This window comes from Piliocolobus tephrosceles, chromosome 2 (genome assembly GCF_002776525.5).
Source record: "Piliocolobus tephrosceles isolate RC106 chromosome 2, ASM277652v3, whole genome shotgun sequence".
NCBI lineage: Eukaryota > Metazoa > Chordata > Mammalia > Primates > Cercopithecidae > Piliocolobus > Piliocolobus tephrosceles.
In genome coordinates, this window is record NC_045435.1 from 154,991,600 (window position 1) to 155,004,038 (window position 12,439).

Consider the following 12,439-nt stretch of genomic DNA (forward strand, 5'->3'; position numbering starts at 1 on the left):
TTTAGCACAGTGCTTAATAAACAGTAGCTCATAATTTTTGTTATATAGATGCAATCTGTCTCTAGTATGTATGAGTTTAACATGATGTATTTAAGGATACATTTAATATTCTTATTTGAAGAATTTTTCAGTAAATGGTACTGTGATCATTAGACAACTATTTGAAACAACGTTTCACTTTAACAGTATACCAGCTAGATTACAGTTGGAATGAATTCCTTAATATAAATAATAAAATAATAGCTAAAGTTACTGATAAAATACAAACCATGTATCTTGTTTAAGTTGAATTTTGGGACGTTCCAAATTAACATTAAATTATCTTTGGTTACATATAGGACATGTTTGAAAAAGTAAATAAAGCATATGAGTTTTTATGTACCAAATCAGCAAAAATAGTGGATGGACCAGATCCAGAGAATATAATTTTAATTCTAAAAACACAGAGCATCCTCTTCAACCGTCATAAAGAAGGTAAGATGTATGTTCTCAGATTTTAATTTATCCTCCAGCTAACCCTATCACAGCAAACCCTATACCATATTACCTGTTTCTACAGCATATTTTAATAGATTTAGAATTATTGTTGCAAAAGACTCTTGGAATTGTGTTTTAAATAAAGGATAATGTAGTTTTCTAAAGAAAGGTCCAAAATATTTGTTTTATATCTTCCCCTTCATACCTATGTTTTTCAGTATTTTGCATTTCTGACATCTTCGTTCTATGCAGTTATTTGGTTAGTTTTTGTGTTTAGCCATTTAGCAGCAAACGTATTAAATGAGATCTAGAATGGAATCTGGAATTTAAAGATCATTTCATGTTTTTCTTAAATGACATATGAAAGTCTATTATAACTTTAAAAGCCTCTCAAGGTTAAAAACACCAACAGCATTCAGGATTTTTAAAAGCAGTAGAAACTTCAAATGATGATGTACTTCTCATATGTTCTATTTCCTATTGTAGCTCTCAGGACCCTCTAGTCCTGTGGGACAGTTTGAAGAACACTGGTATAGATGAAATAGGTACGATTCCAGATTATAGGATTATCCAGTGTTTGTGGGGCCATTTGCGGTAGCCCTAACAGTAGCAGTCCAGAAAGCCAAGAGTACATTCAAAACGTCCCCCTTTGTTGGTGATGAGGGGTTGGGTTCAATATAGCAGATGTCCCTTGGCTTGGGAACTGAACTTGATTTACAGCACAAAGTGGGAGAGCCATTTGCAATGGGATGTTGGGAGAGAAGGAAGAGGACTGTGGGGATTTGAGATAAGCATGGAGAGTGTTGGATAACTAAAGACAAGAGATGGGGTTGCAGTTTAAGTATTGGAGGGGACAGCCTGAGGATCTAGCAGTTGGATTATTAAAGAGAGCACTGATTAGTTGATTTACTTTTACATGAGTTTAACAATAAGTTTATAATACATTTTAGTTATATAGCATTTACCACTAATCAGAATGAGTTTAGAAACCTTTTTCAGAACCCTTGGTTGTCTTTTAATGCCGATAACTAAATTATTAGCCACAAGATACAATTATGGCCCATACTGGTTTCTCTGTTAACAAGGTCATCTTTAACTTTTCCCAAGGTGGAGTTATACCCAAGAAGCTCTGAGGTGGAGGTCCTGATCCGACAGGACTTAGTTATTCACTGTTCTTTCCTACCATGTATGTGTCACTTTTTTTTTAAGGAAAATTAGGACCTGTTCCAATGGACCTTTTTTTAAAAAGCCAGTTTAGAAATGAGTTTTTTTTTTTTTTTTTGAGACGGAGTCTCGCTCTGCCACCCAGGCTGGAGTGCAGTGGCCGGATCTCAGCTCACTGCAAGCTCCGCCTCCCGGGTTCACGCCATTCTCCTGCCTCAGCCTCCCGAGTAGCTGGGACTACAGGCGCCTGCCTCGTCGCCCGGCTAGTTTTTTGTATTTTTAAGTAGAGACAGGGTTTCACCGTATTAGCCAGGATGGTCTCGATCTCCTGACCTCGTGATCCGCCCGTCTCGGCCTCCCAAAGTGCTGGGATTACAGGCTTGAGCCACCGCGCCCGGCCTTAGAAGGCAGATTATTGGTCAGCCTCAAAAGTCAGTAAGATTTATGCTGATTTCAATTTGGAATTACGGAGATACTTTTAAAGTCACAGCCAATTAATTTGCATCTCTCTGCCTAATAGGTTAGATTGAAAAAAGAATATGGAAAGAAAGAAGTAATTAGGCATGTTGGTTTACTAGCTTTCACTTTTAAATTTGGTTATTAAAACATGGAATTAACTAAATGTAGTTTAAAAATTAACTTTCTGTTTTGTACTTCTAGTAAGAAATTGTATTCAGTGTTTTTAAATTTAAGAAAATACTGGTAAAAATTTAAGATAACTGGTAAAATAGAAAAGGGCACTTGTTATCCAGAAAACTTAATATAAAATATTCACTGTCATTTAAATATCTTCTCAGTCTTTTTTCTTTATAAAAATGTGCATGTAATATTAATAGAATTTCTGGTGCATTTGTTGTACCTTGCAGTCTATGATGAGGTGAAAAGTTACAAAGATCAGCATAGAAAGTAAGTATTCAGCAAAGGATCAAAACTATACACCAAGTGCAGTTAATTTACCAGAAAATGTTATTTTTCTAGTGGAAACATTTTAGAAAAATCAGCTAAATTTACTAGAAAGGAAAGATCCAAGGGATTTTATAGTAGGTTTAATTTCTTTTTTATCAACTGGAACGAGGAGGCATTTAAGATGTTAAGAAATCTTTTTTTTTTGAGACGGAGTGTCTCTCTGTCGCCCAGGCTGGAGTGCAGTGGCGAGATCTCCACTCACTGCAAGCCACCTCCCGGGTTCACGCCTTTTTTCTGCCTCAGCCTCCTGAGTAGCTGGGACTACAGGCACCCGCCACCACGCCCTGCTAATGTTTTCGTATTTTTAGTAGAGACGGGGTTTCCCTGTGTTAGCCAGGATAGTCTCAATCTCCTGACATTGTGATCTGCCTGCCTTGGTCTCCCAAAGTGCTGGGATTACAGGTGTGAGCCACTGTGCCTGGCCCCATTTTTATTTTTTTAAGGCAACATAATTGAACATGGTATCAAAATTGAAACCACAACATAATTAATTTTGTTTCATTTTTCTAACACTAACATTGGTTATTTCAGATTTACAGCCTTATAAATATGCAGGATACCCCATGCTTATTCGGACAATAACAATGGAAACTTCAGATGACCTCCTTTTCTCAAAAGAATCACCATTATTGCCTGCAGCTACAGAACTAGCTTTCCATACTGTCAACTGTTCAGCCCTCAATGCTGAAGAGCTCAGAAGAGAGAATGGACTAGAGGTAATATGGAGTGATCTTTGTGCTTTTTAAGCCAGTTTACACACATTATATGACTCTTGGCAGTGAAGAATTTAGCAAGTACAAATGCAGATTCTTTAAATTATTTCAGCAGATAACACAGTATTTTCTGTATTCTCATACCAAATTAAAGATAGAAATGGAGCTTTATTTCAAAATGTGTGTTGGAAAGTACTGGGTTCAAAACTGATAATGGTAATATTGTTTACAAAGTAGCTTATTAGAAATGCTTAAAAAGAAACTTGTAGGAGTCCTTTGTTTACTATTTAGCAAATGTTAATCAAACATTTATGTCTCAAATATTTAACATTAAAGGGTTATTTATATTTTATTACTGCTGGAAAAGGCTTTTCAGACTTGAAGTCAAAATGGAGAGTTAATAGCTGACTTCTTCCTCTGCAGGTGTTACAAGAGGCATTTAGTCGCTGTGTGGCTGTCTTGACTCGTTCTAGTAAACCAAGTGACATGTCAGTACAGGTGAGGCTAAAACCTGTGGTTCCAAGAAAATTGCACTAGATCAGTGGTTCAGATTTTAACATATATGAGAATCAACTGGAGGGCTAATTAAACTGTGGGTTGCAGAGCTCCACCCCACCCCAAGTTTCTGATTTACTGGGTCTAGGGTTGTGGCATGAGAGTATGTTTTTATAACAAGTTTCCAAGTGTCATTGATGCTGCTGATCTGTGTGTCAACTGCACTAAAGCACTTGTGATCTGTTGGCTTAAGTTTTCTTTCTAGAGAAGAGTTTATTGAACCTGTATGTTTCCATTAGCCAGCTTTATGCCATTCTTGTTTCACATATCTTCCATCCCTCATTCTCCTATCCCTAGTATTTTAACTGGCTTAACATTTAAGGTTATAAGATAGGAAATTCATCAGGAGTTCATTAAGAGCTTTGTAGAGCGTGTCTTTTTATTTGGCCTTTTGCTTATGCCAGCAAAATTCAGAATATAAAACGAGTACTGGCTGTTGAGTTCCATCTTCTATTTTGAAGTCCATTGTGTAAATAGAATTGTGATATTCTGCTATGTTAATAAACTATACAAAAATACCTTAATCCAGAGGCTAGCAAACTTAAAATAAAGGTCCAGGGAGTAAATATGAGTCTTTCAGGCTTCATACAGTCTATGTTACGTTTTCTTTTGTGACTTTTTTACAACCCTTTAAAAATCTAAAAACCATTCTTAGCTCTTCGGTAGTACAAAGACCATGGTCAATTTGGCCCATGGGTTGTAGTGGCTGTGGTTTGCCAACTACCCCAGCATTTATAGGAAGTCTTGATGAGAAAGACTAGTGATCTAGTAAAGACGTTCTATTTAGTTTTGGAGCATTGTATATACCGTTAAGCATTATTCACAAATCTCTGCTGGTTTGATTTCTAATGTGTTAAATAAGGAATGCCTGTGTGACTCTCCTGGTTTTTTTGCTCTGTTGTGTTGTCTGTAGGTGTGTGGACACATAAGTAAATGCTATAGTGTAGCTGCTCAGTTTGAAGAATGCCGAGAGAAGATCACGGAAATGCCTAGCATTATCAAGGATCTCTGTCGGGTACTATATTTTGGCAAGGTAGAGTTAATCTTTAATGCTTTCTAGATACAGAGACAGCAAAGTGTCTTTTTGTCAACTAGCCAGTTCCTAATTTATAAGCACATTGTTTTCCCAAAGTTATTTGTCAGTCAATTATTTGGATTTCTAAAAGTGTTTTTCACAGAAGCCTTGCTGTAAATGGAGGCTTTGTTTCTAGGCTGGCCTGCAAAGAATAAGACTAAAGTGATATACCTAAAGGGAAGTGGGTTCCATCTGAACATTAGAATGAGTGGCAGGGAGAAAAGAGAAGCCTGGAATAAATAAGTCTATTATAAAAGCAAAAGGCCAGCCCGGTGTGGTGGCTCACGCCTGTAATCCCAGCAATTTGGCAGGCCGAGGTTGGCAGATCACTTAAGGTCAGGAGTTCGAGACCAGCCTGGCCAACACTGCAAAACCCTGTCTACAAAAAGTACAAAAATCAGCTGGGTGTGATGGCACGTGCCTGTAATCCCAGGTACTTGGGAGGCTGAGTATTTGGCTGAAGAATAAGCAACTCCAGAAAATTCAACCATAAGGAAAAGCTTAGCTGGCATGCTGACACCCTATGTTGCTAGAAAACTTGCTGTGGCTAGTGTGACTGAGGTATGTGATTCAGGGGTAGCCTGGGCCACTACGCTCCAGCCTGGGCAAGAGATTGAGACCCTGTCTCAAAAAAAAAAAAAGAAAAGAGAGGGGGCCATTAAAACCTGAAAACTGGAGAGTTCAGGCACTGCTTGGTGGGAAAGGCTTTAGAGATCTGAGAACTTACTATTTCCTCCCAATCCAGACCTGAGGAAGGTTGACTGTGGGTAGATGTGATAGTTGACTGGGAGGGATAGAGAGATGTCTTAGATAACTGGGCAGAGTGAGAGTTGTCTTGAATAAAACAGGATTGAGATGCTGATCTCATACTAAAGTATCAATAAGTGAGGGAACTGATGAAAGTATCTCCTCTACTATGTCTACTTGATGTCCTTAGAAGTATTTGATTACAGAATAGAAACTCTGACATAAATCTTTACAACTGCACAAAAGTTATTGTTACATTTAAGATCACTAGCATGTAAGTTGCTATTGATGCCATGTCACTATTTTTAAGAATTAAAAATAGAAGAAATGAAACAGGAAACTATTCCCAAGTCTTCTGACACTAGCCTTAAAGGTTGTAATTCTGGTATCTCGTTATGAGGTCACTTTTAATTTTAGGCTTTAAAGGATATAGGATTCAGATTTAAATTGGAATTGAAAATACAAGAAGAGGTAAACATTTTACAAAATAATGTAGTTAGCTTGACATACGTGCATAACCGGTTCCTCTTAGGAGTTTTTTTTTTTTTTTTTTTTTTTTTTAACTCTGTAACAACTAATTCTCTCATTCTTTCTTCTCTCAGAGTATTCCCCGGGTGGCTTCTCTTGGGGTAGAATGTGTCAGTTCTTTTGCTGTGGATTTCTGGCTACAGACACACCTATTTCAGGCTGGAATTTTGTGGTATCTGCTTGGTTTTCTGTTTAATTATGACTATACACTAGAAGAGAGTGGCATTCAGAAAAGTGAAGAAACAAACCAGCAGGTAACTTTAACATTGCTTTAATATTGAATTTGAACCCAAACTATAGGTTAGTGCTAAACTAATGCAAAGCAAAGCTGCAGCTATCCAGAGTCCCCAGAGATAAATTGTTTTTCAGGAAAATTAGGTTTATTGCTTTTTAAGACCCAAAACTTTTAGTCGTAATTGCTTATGCTGAAAGGATTCAAGGCAAGGGAATTTGCAGTGGCATATACTGAACATAATTTAATACTTTCTTAATTACTCAGAGTCAACTTTATGATTGCAAAATTATGGTTGTGTAACACAGGACAATGTAATGTTACCATCGGACAATTGAGGCTAGCTCCCCTAAATACTTGAGTACTTGTCTGATTTTTATAGATTTTTTTTGTCTCTTCTATGTGCTCTCATTTATTGCTCATATTGTAAATGTGTGCTTCTAGCAGGCAGGGCTGCCTACCTATCCCCTCCTTCCCACATTACCACCAAATGTGCTTCTTCCTGTTGTCTGTTAGATATACTGCATTGGGTATAAGTTAGTCCTTCTTATAAGTAAAAAAACAAGCCCCAACACGTAAACTTTCTGGTATCAATGTTAGGTACTCTTGTACCCTTTTTGTTTGGTTGGCTTTTGACTCCTTAAATATGTTCCATATAGTGTGATTCAGTAAAGTTATAGTATTACCTGTGTAAGATAACAGATCTACTTGAACAACTTAATTTTTTTGTAACAGGAGGTAGCCAACAGCCTTGCCAAACTGAGTGTCCATGCTCTGAGTCGCCTTGGAGGGTATTTGGCTGAAGAACAAGCAACTCCAGAAAATCCAACCATAAGGAAAAGCTTAGCTGGCATGCTGACACCCTATGTTGCTAGAAAACTTGCTGTGGCTAGTGTGACTGAGGTATGTGCTTCAGAGGTAGCCTTGGTTTTAATGAATAGTGCAAGATCCTTTAAGCAGTAAAGTAATACAATAATATTGATTTAGGAAACCTAAAAATTAAGAACGTTCACGTTTGTTCTCTCAAGCAAGAAACTCATTTTATAATGGATTGATGCTAATGATGTCAGTTCTACAAGTCCAGTTTTTGCGAGGGCAAATTAACTTTGTTTCTCAGCTGTGGAGCCCATCATAATTCTTACCAACCTTGAGTCACAAACGGACAGGACAAGAGAGTGAAGTTGGGATGGTGTTTCACAATGGCAGACTACTGGGAGACAGGAGACCCAGAGTCTATTTCAAGCTATTTATTGTAAGCCATAGCTTATTCAGATGCAGGGTTAAAATCCTGAAAGTAAATACATATATACACGTGTACATGTATATGTATCTGTGTACATACATAGATGCATTACAAAAATCAGTATGAGATGATAGATCTCCCAACCTCTTTAATTTCTTTTGCAAGGATTATTGAGAAATAATCTAAATATAGCATTAAAGAATTAGATAAACTAGAAATCCGTTAAATAGGTTACTATTATCCTTTAATTGTAAACAGAGTACTGAAAGGCATTAAAAGATTTTAAATGAAGACACTAGATCCTATGTTTGGTATAACAAAATAAATGGATTGATAGATTTGTACCAATATGTTAACTGTAATTATTTCTGAATGACAGAATTGTAGGCAATTTTTCTTTTGTTTTCTCTAATGATAAACTGTTACTTTTGTAAGTGACAAAATCCTCAGGTTTCCAAAGTAATTTTACAACTTTTAAACAGCTTATTTGTTTTTAATCCAGTGTGATTGAGTCCAGTTTTCAGTGCTTGCCATGCTTTTCAGTCCCCATGTGTGAAAGGCAGTGGCTCTAGATGCCACTGGTTTTTTGTTTTTTTTTGTTTTTGTCTTTTAATCTTGTTTTTGTTTTTATTATTTTTCCTAAACACTAGACGACCAGGACCACTCTTGATGTTAGTTATTTTCCTGGACTTTTTACTCAACCATGTGATACATTTTGCTGACTGAAAGCATTCTCTCCAAAAATGACAACAAGTTCGGGATTAACTTCTATAGCCATCTGCACCAAAAAATTTTTATGGCATTTCAAAATTAAATGTTGGCATGAGCTCCATCTGGATTTAATAAAATGCCTAACAAGAAATTAGCCTTTTGAAAACAAGGCTTGCATGTCTGTATAAGATGGAGGTCATACTCCTCTGTTTTCCTATTAGCAATAGACCTCTGTAAAAATAAAAGCTTTTTATTCAGACATTTAAGGAATTGTGAAATGTCTGTGTTTACATTTCAAATTGAGGAGAGCTTAACAATAAGAAAGCACACCAGTTGCCTAAGCAGCCATAATCTATGCCTGCAGAATGACTGCACAGCCTTCAGTATCAGGGTGTGGTCAAGAAAATGTAGCTTTCTCCCCATAAATTTTATTTTCCTTCATACAGATATGCTTCTTAAAGACTTGGTTTTATTTTCAAATACATGTATATAAAGGTATTATGTTGTGATTCTTTTCAAGCTTATATTCACAATGTGTTTATTAAATACTTTAAAAATACTGAATTTCACTATGGCACAGCAGATTTTGAGAATGTTGAAGTCAGACTCAGTTTCAGATCCCAGTTTCACCAGTTACCAGTTTGTAAGACCTGGGACAAATAATTTAATGATTTGCAGCCTTAGTTTTTCTCAGCCGTAAAGTGGGTCATATCAACAAACTTGTTAGAATTATTGAGATACTCATTATTGAGGTCCATTATACTATAGGCAACTATTTTAGTGTTTGGCATATGATAGACAATTTTAATAATTGATAATGTCGGCAATTTTTTTCACGAAATGTTATAAAACAGTAATATTGTCTCCTAGATTTTGAAGATGCTTAACAGCAACACAGAAAGTCCGTATTTGATATGGAACAATTCTACAAGAGCAGAATTACTTGAATTTCTTGAATCCCAACAAGAAAACATGATTAAAAAAGTATGTCATTGTTTCATAAATTTCTTGGGTAATTTATTCTGATGGAATCTCTGGAAATATAGCAGTGTTGATTAGAACAGAAAACTATTTCTCAGTTTAGTGTCAGTCAGTATGGCTTTCTGCTATCTAATATTTGGCCCATTTAAGAAGAGTATTTTGTTGTATGTGGTAATACATCAGGATTTTTTATTATTGTTACCACTTATATACAGCTGTCTTCTATTTTAACCAGTTTTTTAACCCAGAAACCTTATTTTAGTTCACTCCAACCTCTTTTCCCTAGTAAGTGAAAGTTGCTTTCCAGTGTCAAAACTCAACATTTTTTTCTACCCTACCACCTTTTAGTGGAGAAGCTATTACTAAGCCATGGGGGAAAAAAAAAAAAAAAAGGCAGTAGGATGGGCAATAAGGAGAAGACCTGGATAATCCATACACTAGATGGTTGAATCTTGATGATTTGAAGATAATTATGTGTGTGGCTTTGGAAATTAAAGTAGCTATTACTGTAATATCTCCATTATTTAGCGTTTTTGAGCTCATTCCATGTTAGTACTTAGAAAGCTTCATGGATAAAATTTTTGAGAATTGCAGAGCTAGGGAGAACAGCTCTCACATTTCTGTACATTATCTTTGTTTTTTTTTTTTTTTGAGACAGAGTTTCCTTGTTGGCCCAGGCTGGAGTGCGACGGTGCAATCTCGGCTTGTTGCAACCTCCGCCTCCCGGTTTCAAGCGATTCTCCTGCCCTCCTGCCCTGCTTCAGCCTCCCGAGTAGTGGGGATTACAGGCATGGGCCACCATGCCCAGCTAATTTTGTATTTTTAGTAGAGATGGGGTTTTTCCATGTTGGTCAGGCTGGTCTCAAACTCCTGACCTCGGGTGATCCGCCCACCTTGGCCTCCCAAAGGTCTGGGATTACAGGCGTGAACTGCCACGCTCGGCCTTCTGTACATTATCTTTTACCGGAATAGACATAATAACATCTCTTTGTTTAGCATTTTATAATTTATTGTATACTTTTACATGTTATTTTAGTCCAACCTAAATTCATTTTGGTTTCATTCTTAATCTTCTTTGGGACTGTTTTTCTCCCATTCCTATTTTGTTTTTCAGCACTTTTGTTCAGTGTATTACTTCTTTTTTCTTTTTTTTTTTTTTTTCTTGTTGAAGTTTTTTTTTTATTTATTTTTTATTTTTTATTATACTTTAAGTTCTAGGGTACATGTGCATAACGTGCAGGTTTGTTACATATGTATACATGTGCCATGTTGGTGTGCTGCACCCATCAACTCGTCAGCACCCATCAATTCATCATTTGTATCAGGTATAACTCCCCAATGCAATCCCTCCCCCCTCCCCCCTCCCCATGATAGGCCCCAGTGTGTGATGTTCCCCTTCCCGAGTCCAAGTGAGCTCATTGTTCAGTTCCCACCTGAGTGAGAACATGCGGTGTTTGGTTTTCTCTTCTTGTGATAGTTTGCTAAGAATGATGGTTTCCAGCTGCATCTTTTCTTTTCTTTTTTTTTTTTTTGAGACACAGTCTCACTCTGTCACCAGGCTGGAATGCAGTGGCGTGATCTCTGCCACTGCAACCTCCGCCTCCTGGGTTCAAGTGATTCTTCTGCCTCAGCCTCCCGCGTAGCTGGGACTACAGGCATGCGCCACCACGCCCAGCTAATTTTTGTATTTTTAGTGGAGACAGGGTTTCACTATATTGGCCAGGATGATCTCAATCTCTTGACCTCATGATCTGCCTGCCTCAGCCTCCCAAAGTGCTGGGATTACAGTCGTGAGTCATCGTGCCCGGCCCAGTGTATTACTTTTTAAAACCCAGTCCAAATATGTTCATTTCTCAACTCTGTTGTACTACATCTTACTAGGTCTGATGTCTGCTGAGTTGATTAAGAATAAAGTGTCATACTTGTTTTATAATCTCTTGCTCTAAGACTTTTGTTAGCTGACCTCTGATCCTTTGAAATTTTAAAATGAGTTAATAATAGTAATATTTGGAATAAAAAAAAGTAATTGCCTATTCCAAAGTCATTTTAAGTGCTCTGACATGTATCACACCACATTTTTTCTCTAGAAAATGCATAGATCTCTCAAGTTATTTATCTGTTAAGTTATTAAACTGAACATGGATAGATTTACATCTAACAGTCTATTTTCATCTTTTAAAAAGGGTGATTGTGACAAAACTTATGGATCAGAATTTGTCTACAGTGATCATGCCAAAGAACTTATTGTAGGGGAGATTTTTGTTAGGGTGTATAATGAAGTTCCTACTTTCCAACTGGAGGTAAGCTCTCTGCTTTTAATTTTATCTCATACCTTTGATCATCTGTTACTGAAAGTTACTAGTTTAGTCACACTGTATAGAAGCACACTTCATTTTATTGCACTGTCTTTACTATGTTGCTTTTCTCTTTTAAAAAAAAAAAAAGAAAAACAAATTGAAGGTTTGTGGCAACCCTGTGCCGAGCAAGCCTGTTGGCACCATGTGTTCACTAAATGTCTCTGTGTCACATTTTAGAATTCTCTCAATATTTCACACTTTTTCTTTATCATATCTGTTATGGTGATCTGTGATCAGTGATGTTGCTCTTCCTAATTGTTTACATAAGATAGTGAAGTTAATCAATAGTGAACTTCATCATTAACTGTATGTGTTCTGATTGTTCCACCAACCATCCGTTCCCCAGTCTCCCTCTCCTGTGGCCTCCCTATTCCGAGTCAGCAATATTGGAATTAGGCCAGTCTTCACCCTAGAAGAGTCACAGGTCTCTCACTTTAAATCAAAAGCTAGAAATGATTAAGCTTGATGAGGAAGGCTTGTCAGAAGGTGAAACAGGCTGAAAGCTATGCCTCTTGTGCCACACAGCCAAGTTGTGAATGCAAAGGAAAAGTTCTTGAAGTAAATTAGAAGTGCTACTCCAATGAATACATGAATGATAAGAAACTGAAACAGCCGCCGGGCGCGGTGGCTCAAGCCTGTAATCCCAGCACTTTGGGAGGCCGAGACGGGCGGATCACGAGGTCAGGAGAT

At 37.1% G+C, this 12,439-nt stretch overlaps 1 protein-coding gene across 1 annotated transcript in view; it reads left to right on the forward strand.

Moving 5' to 3' along the window:
• The window catches only part of DNAJC13 (DnaJ heat shock protein family (Hsp40) member C13), a 120,163-nt gene that overhangs the window by 76,613 nt on the left and 31,111 nt on the right, over positions 1–12,439 (forward strand). The window contains exons 36-43 of the mRNA XM_023207430.2: positions 339–474; positions 3,139–3,323; positions 3,744–3,818; positions 4,789–4,908; positions 6,300–6,479; positions 7,193–7,360; positions 9,282–9,395; positions 11,576–11,692. Coding sequence (XP_023063198.1) covers positions 339–474; positions 3,139–3,323; positions 3,744–3,818; positions 4,789–4,908; positions 6,300–6,479; positions 7,193–7,360; positions 9,282–9,395; positions 11,576–11,692 — 1,095 coding nt within the window. The remainder of the gene's footprint in view (positions 1–338; positions 475–3,138; positions 3,324–3,743; positions 3,819–4,788; positions 4,909–6,299; positions 6,480–7,192; positions 7,361–9,281; positions 9,396–11,575; positions 11,693–12,439) is intronic.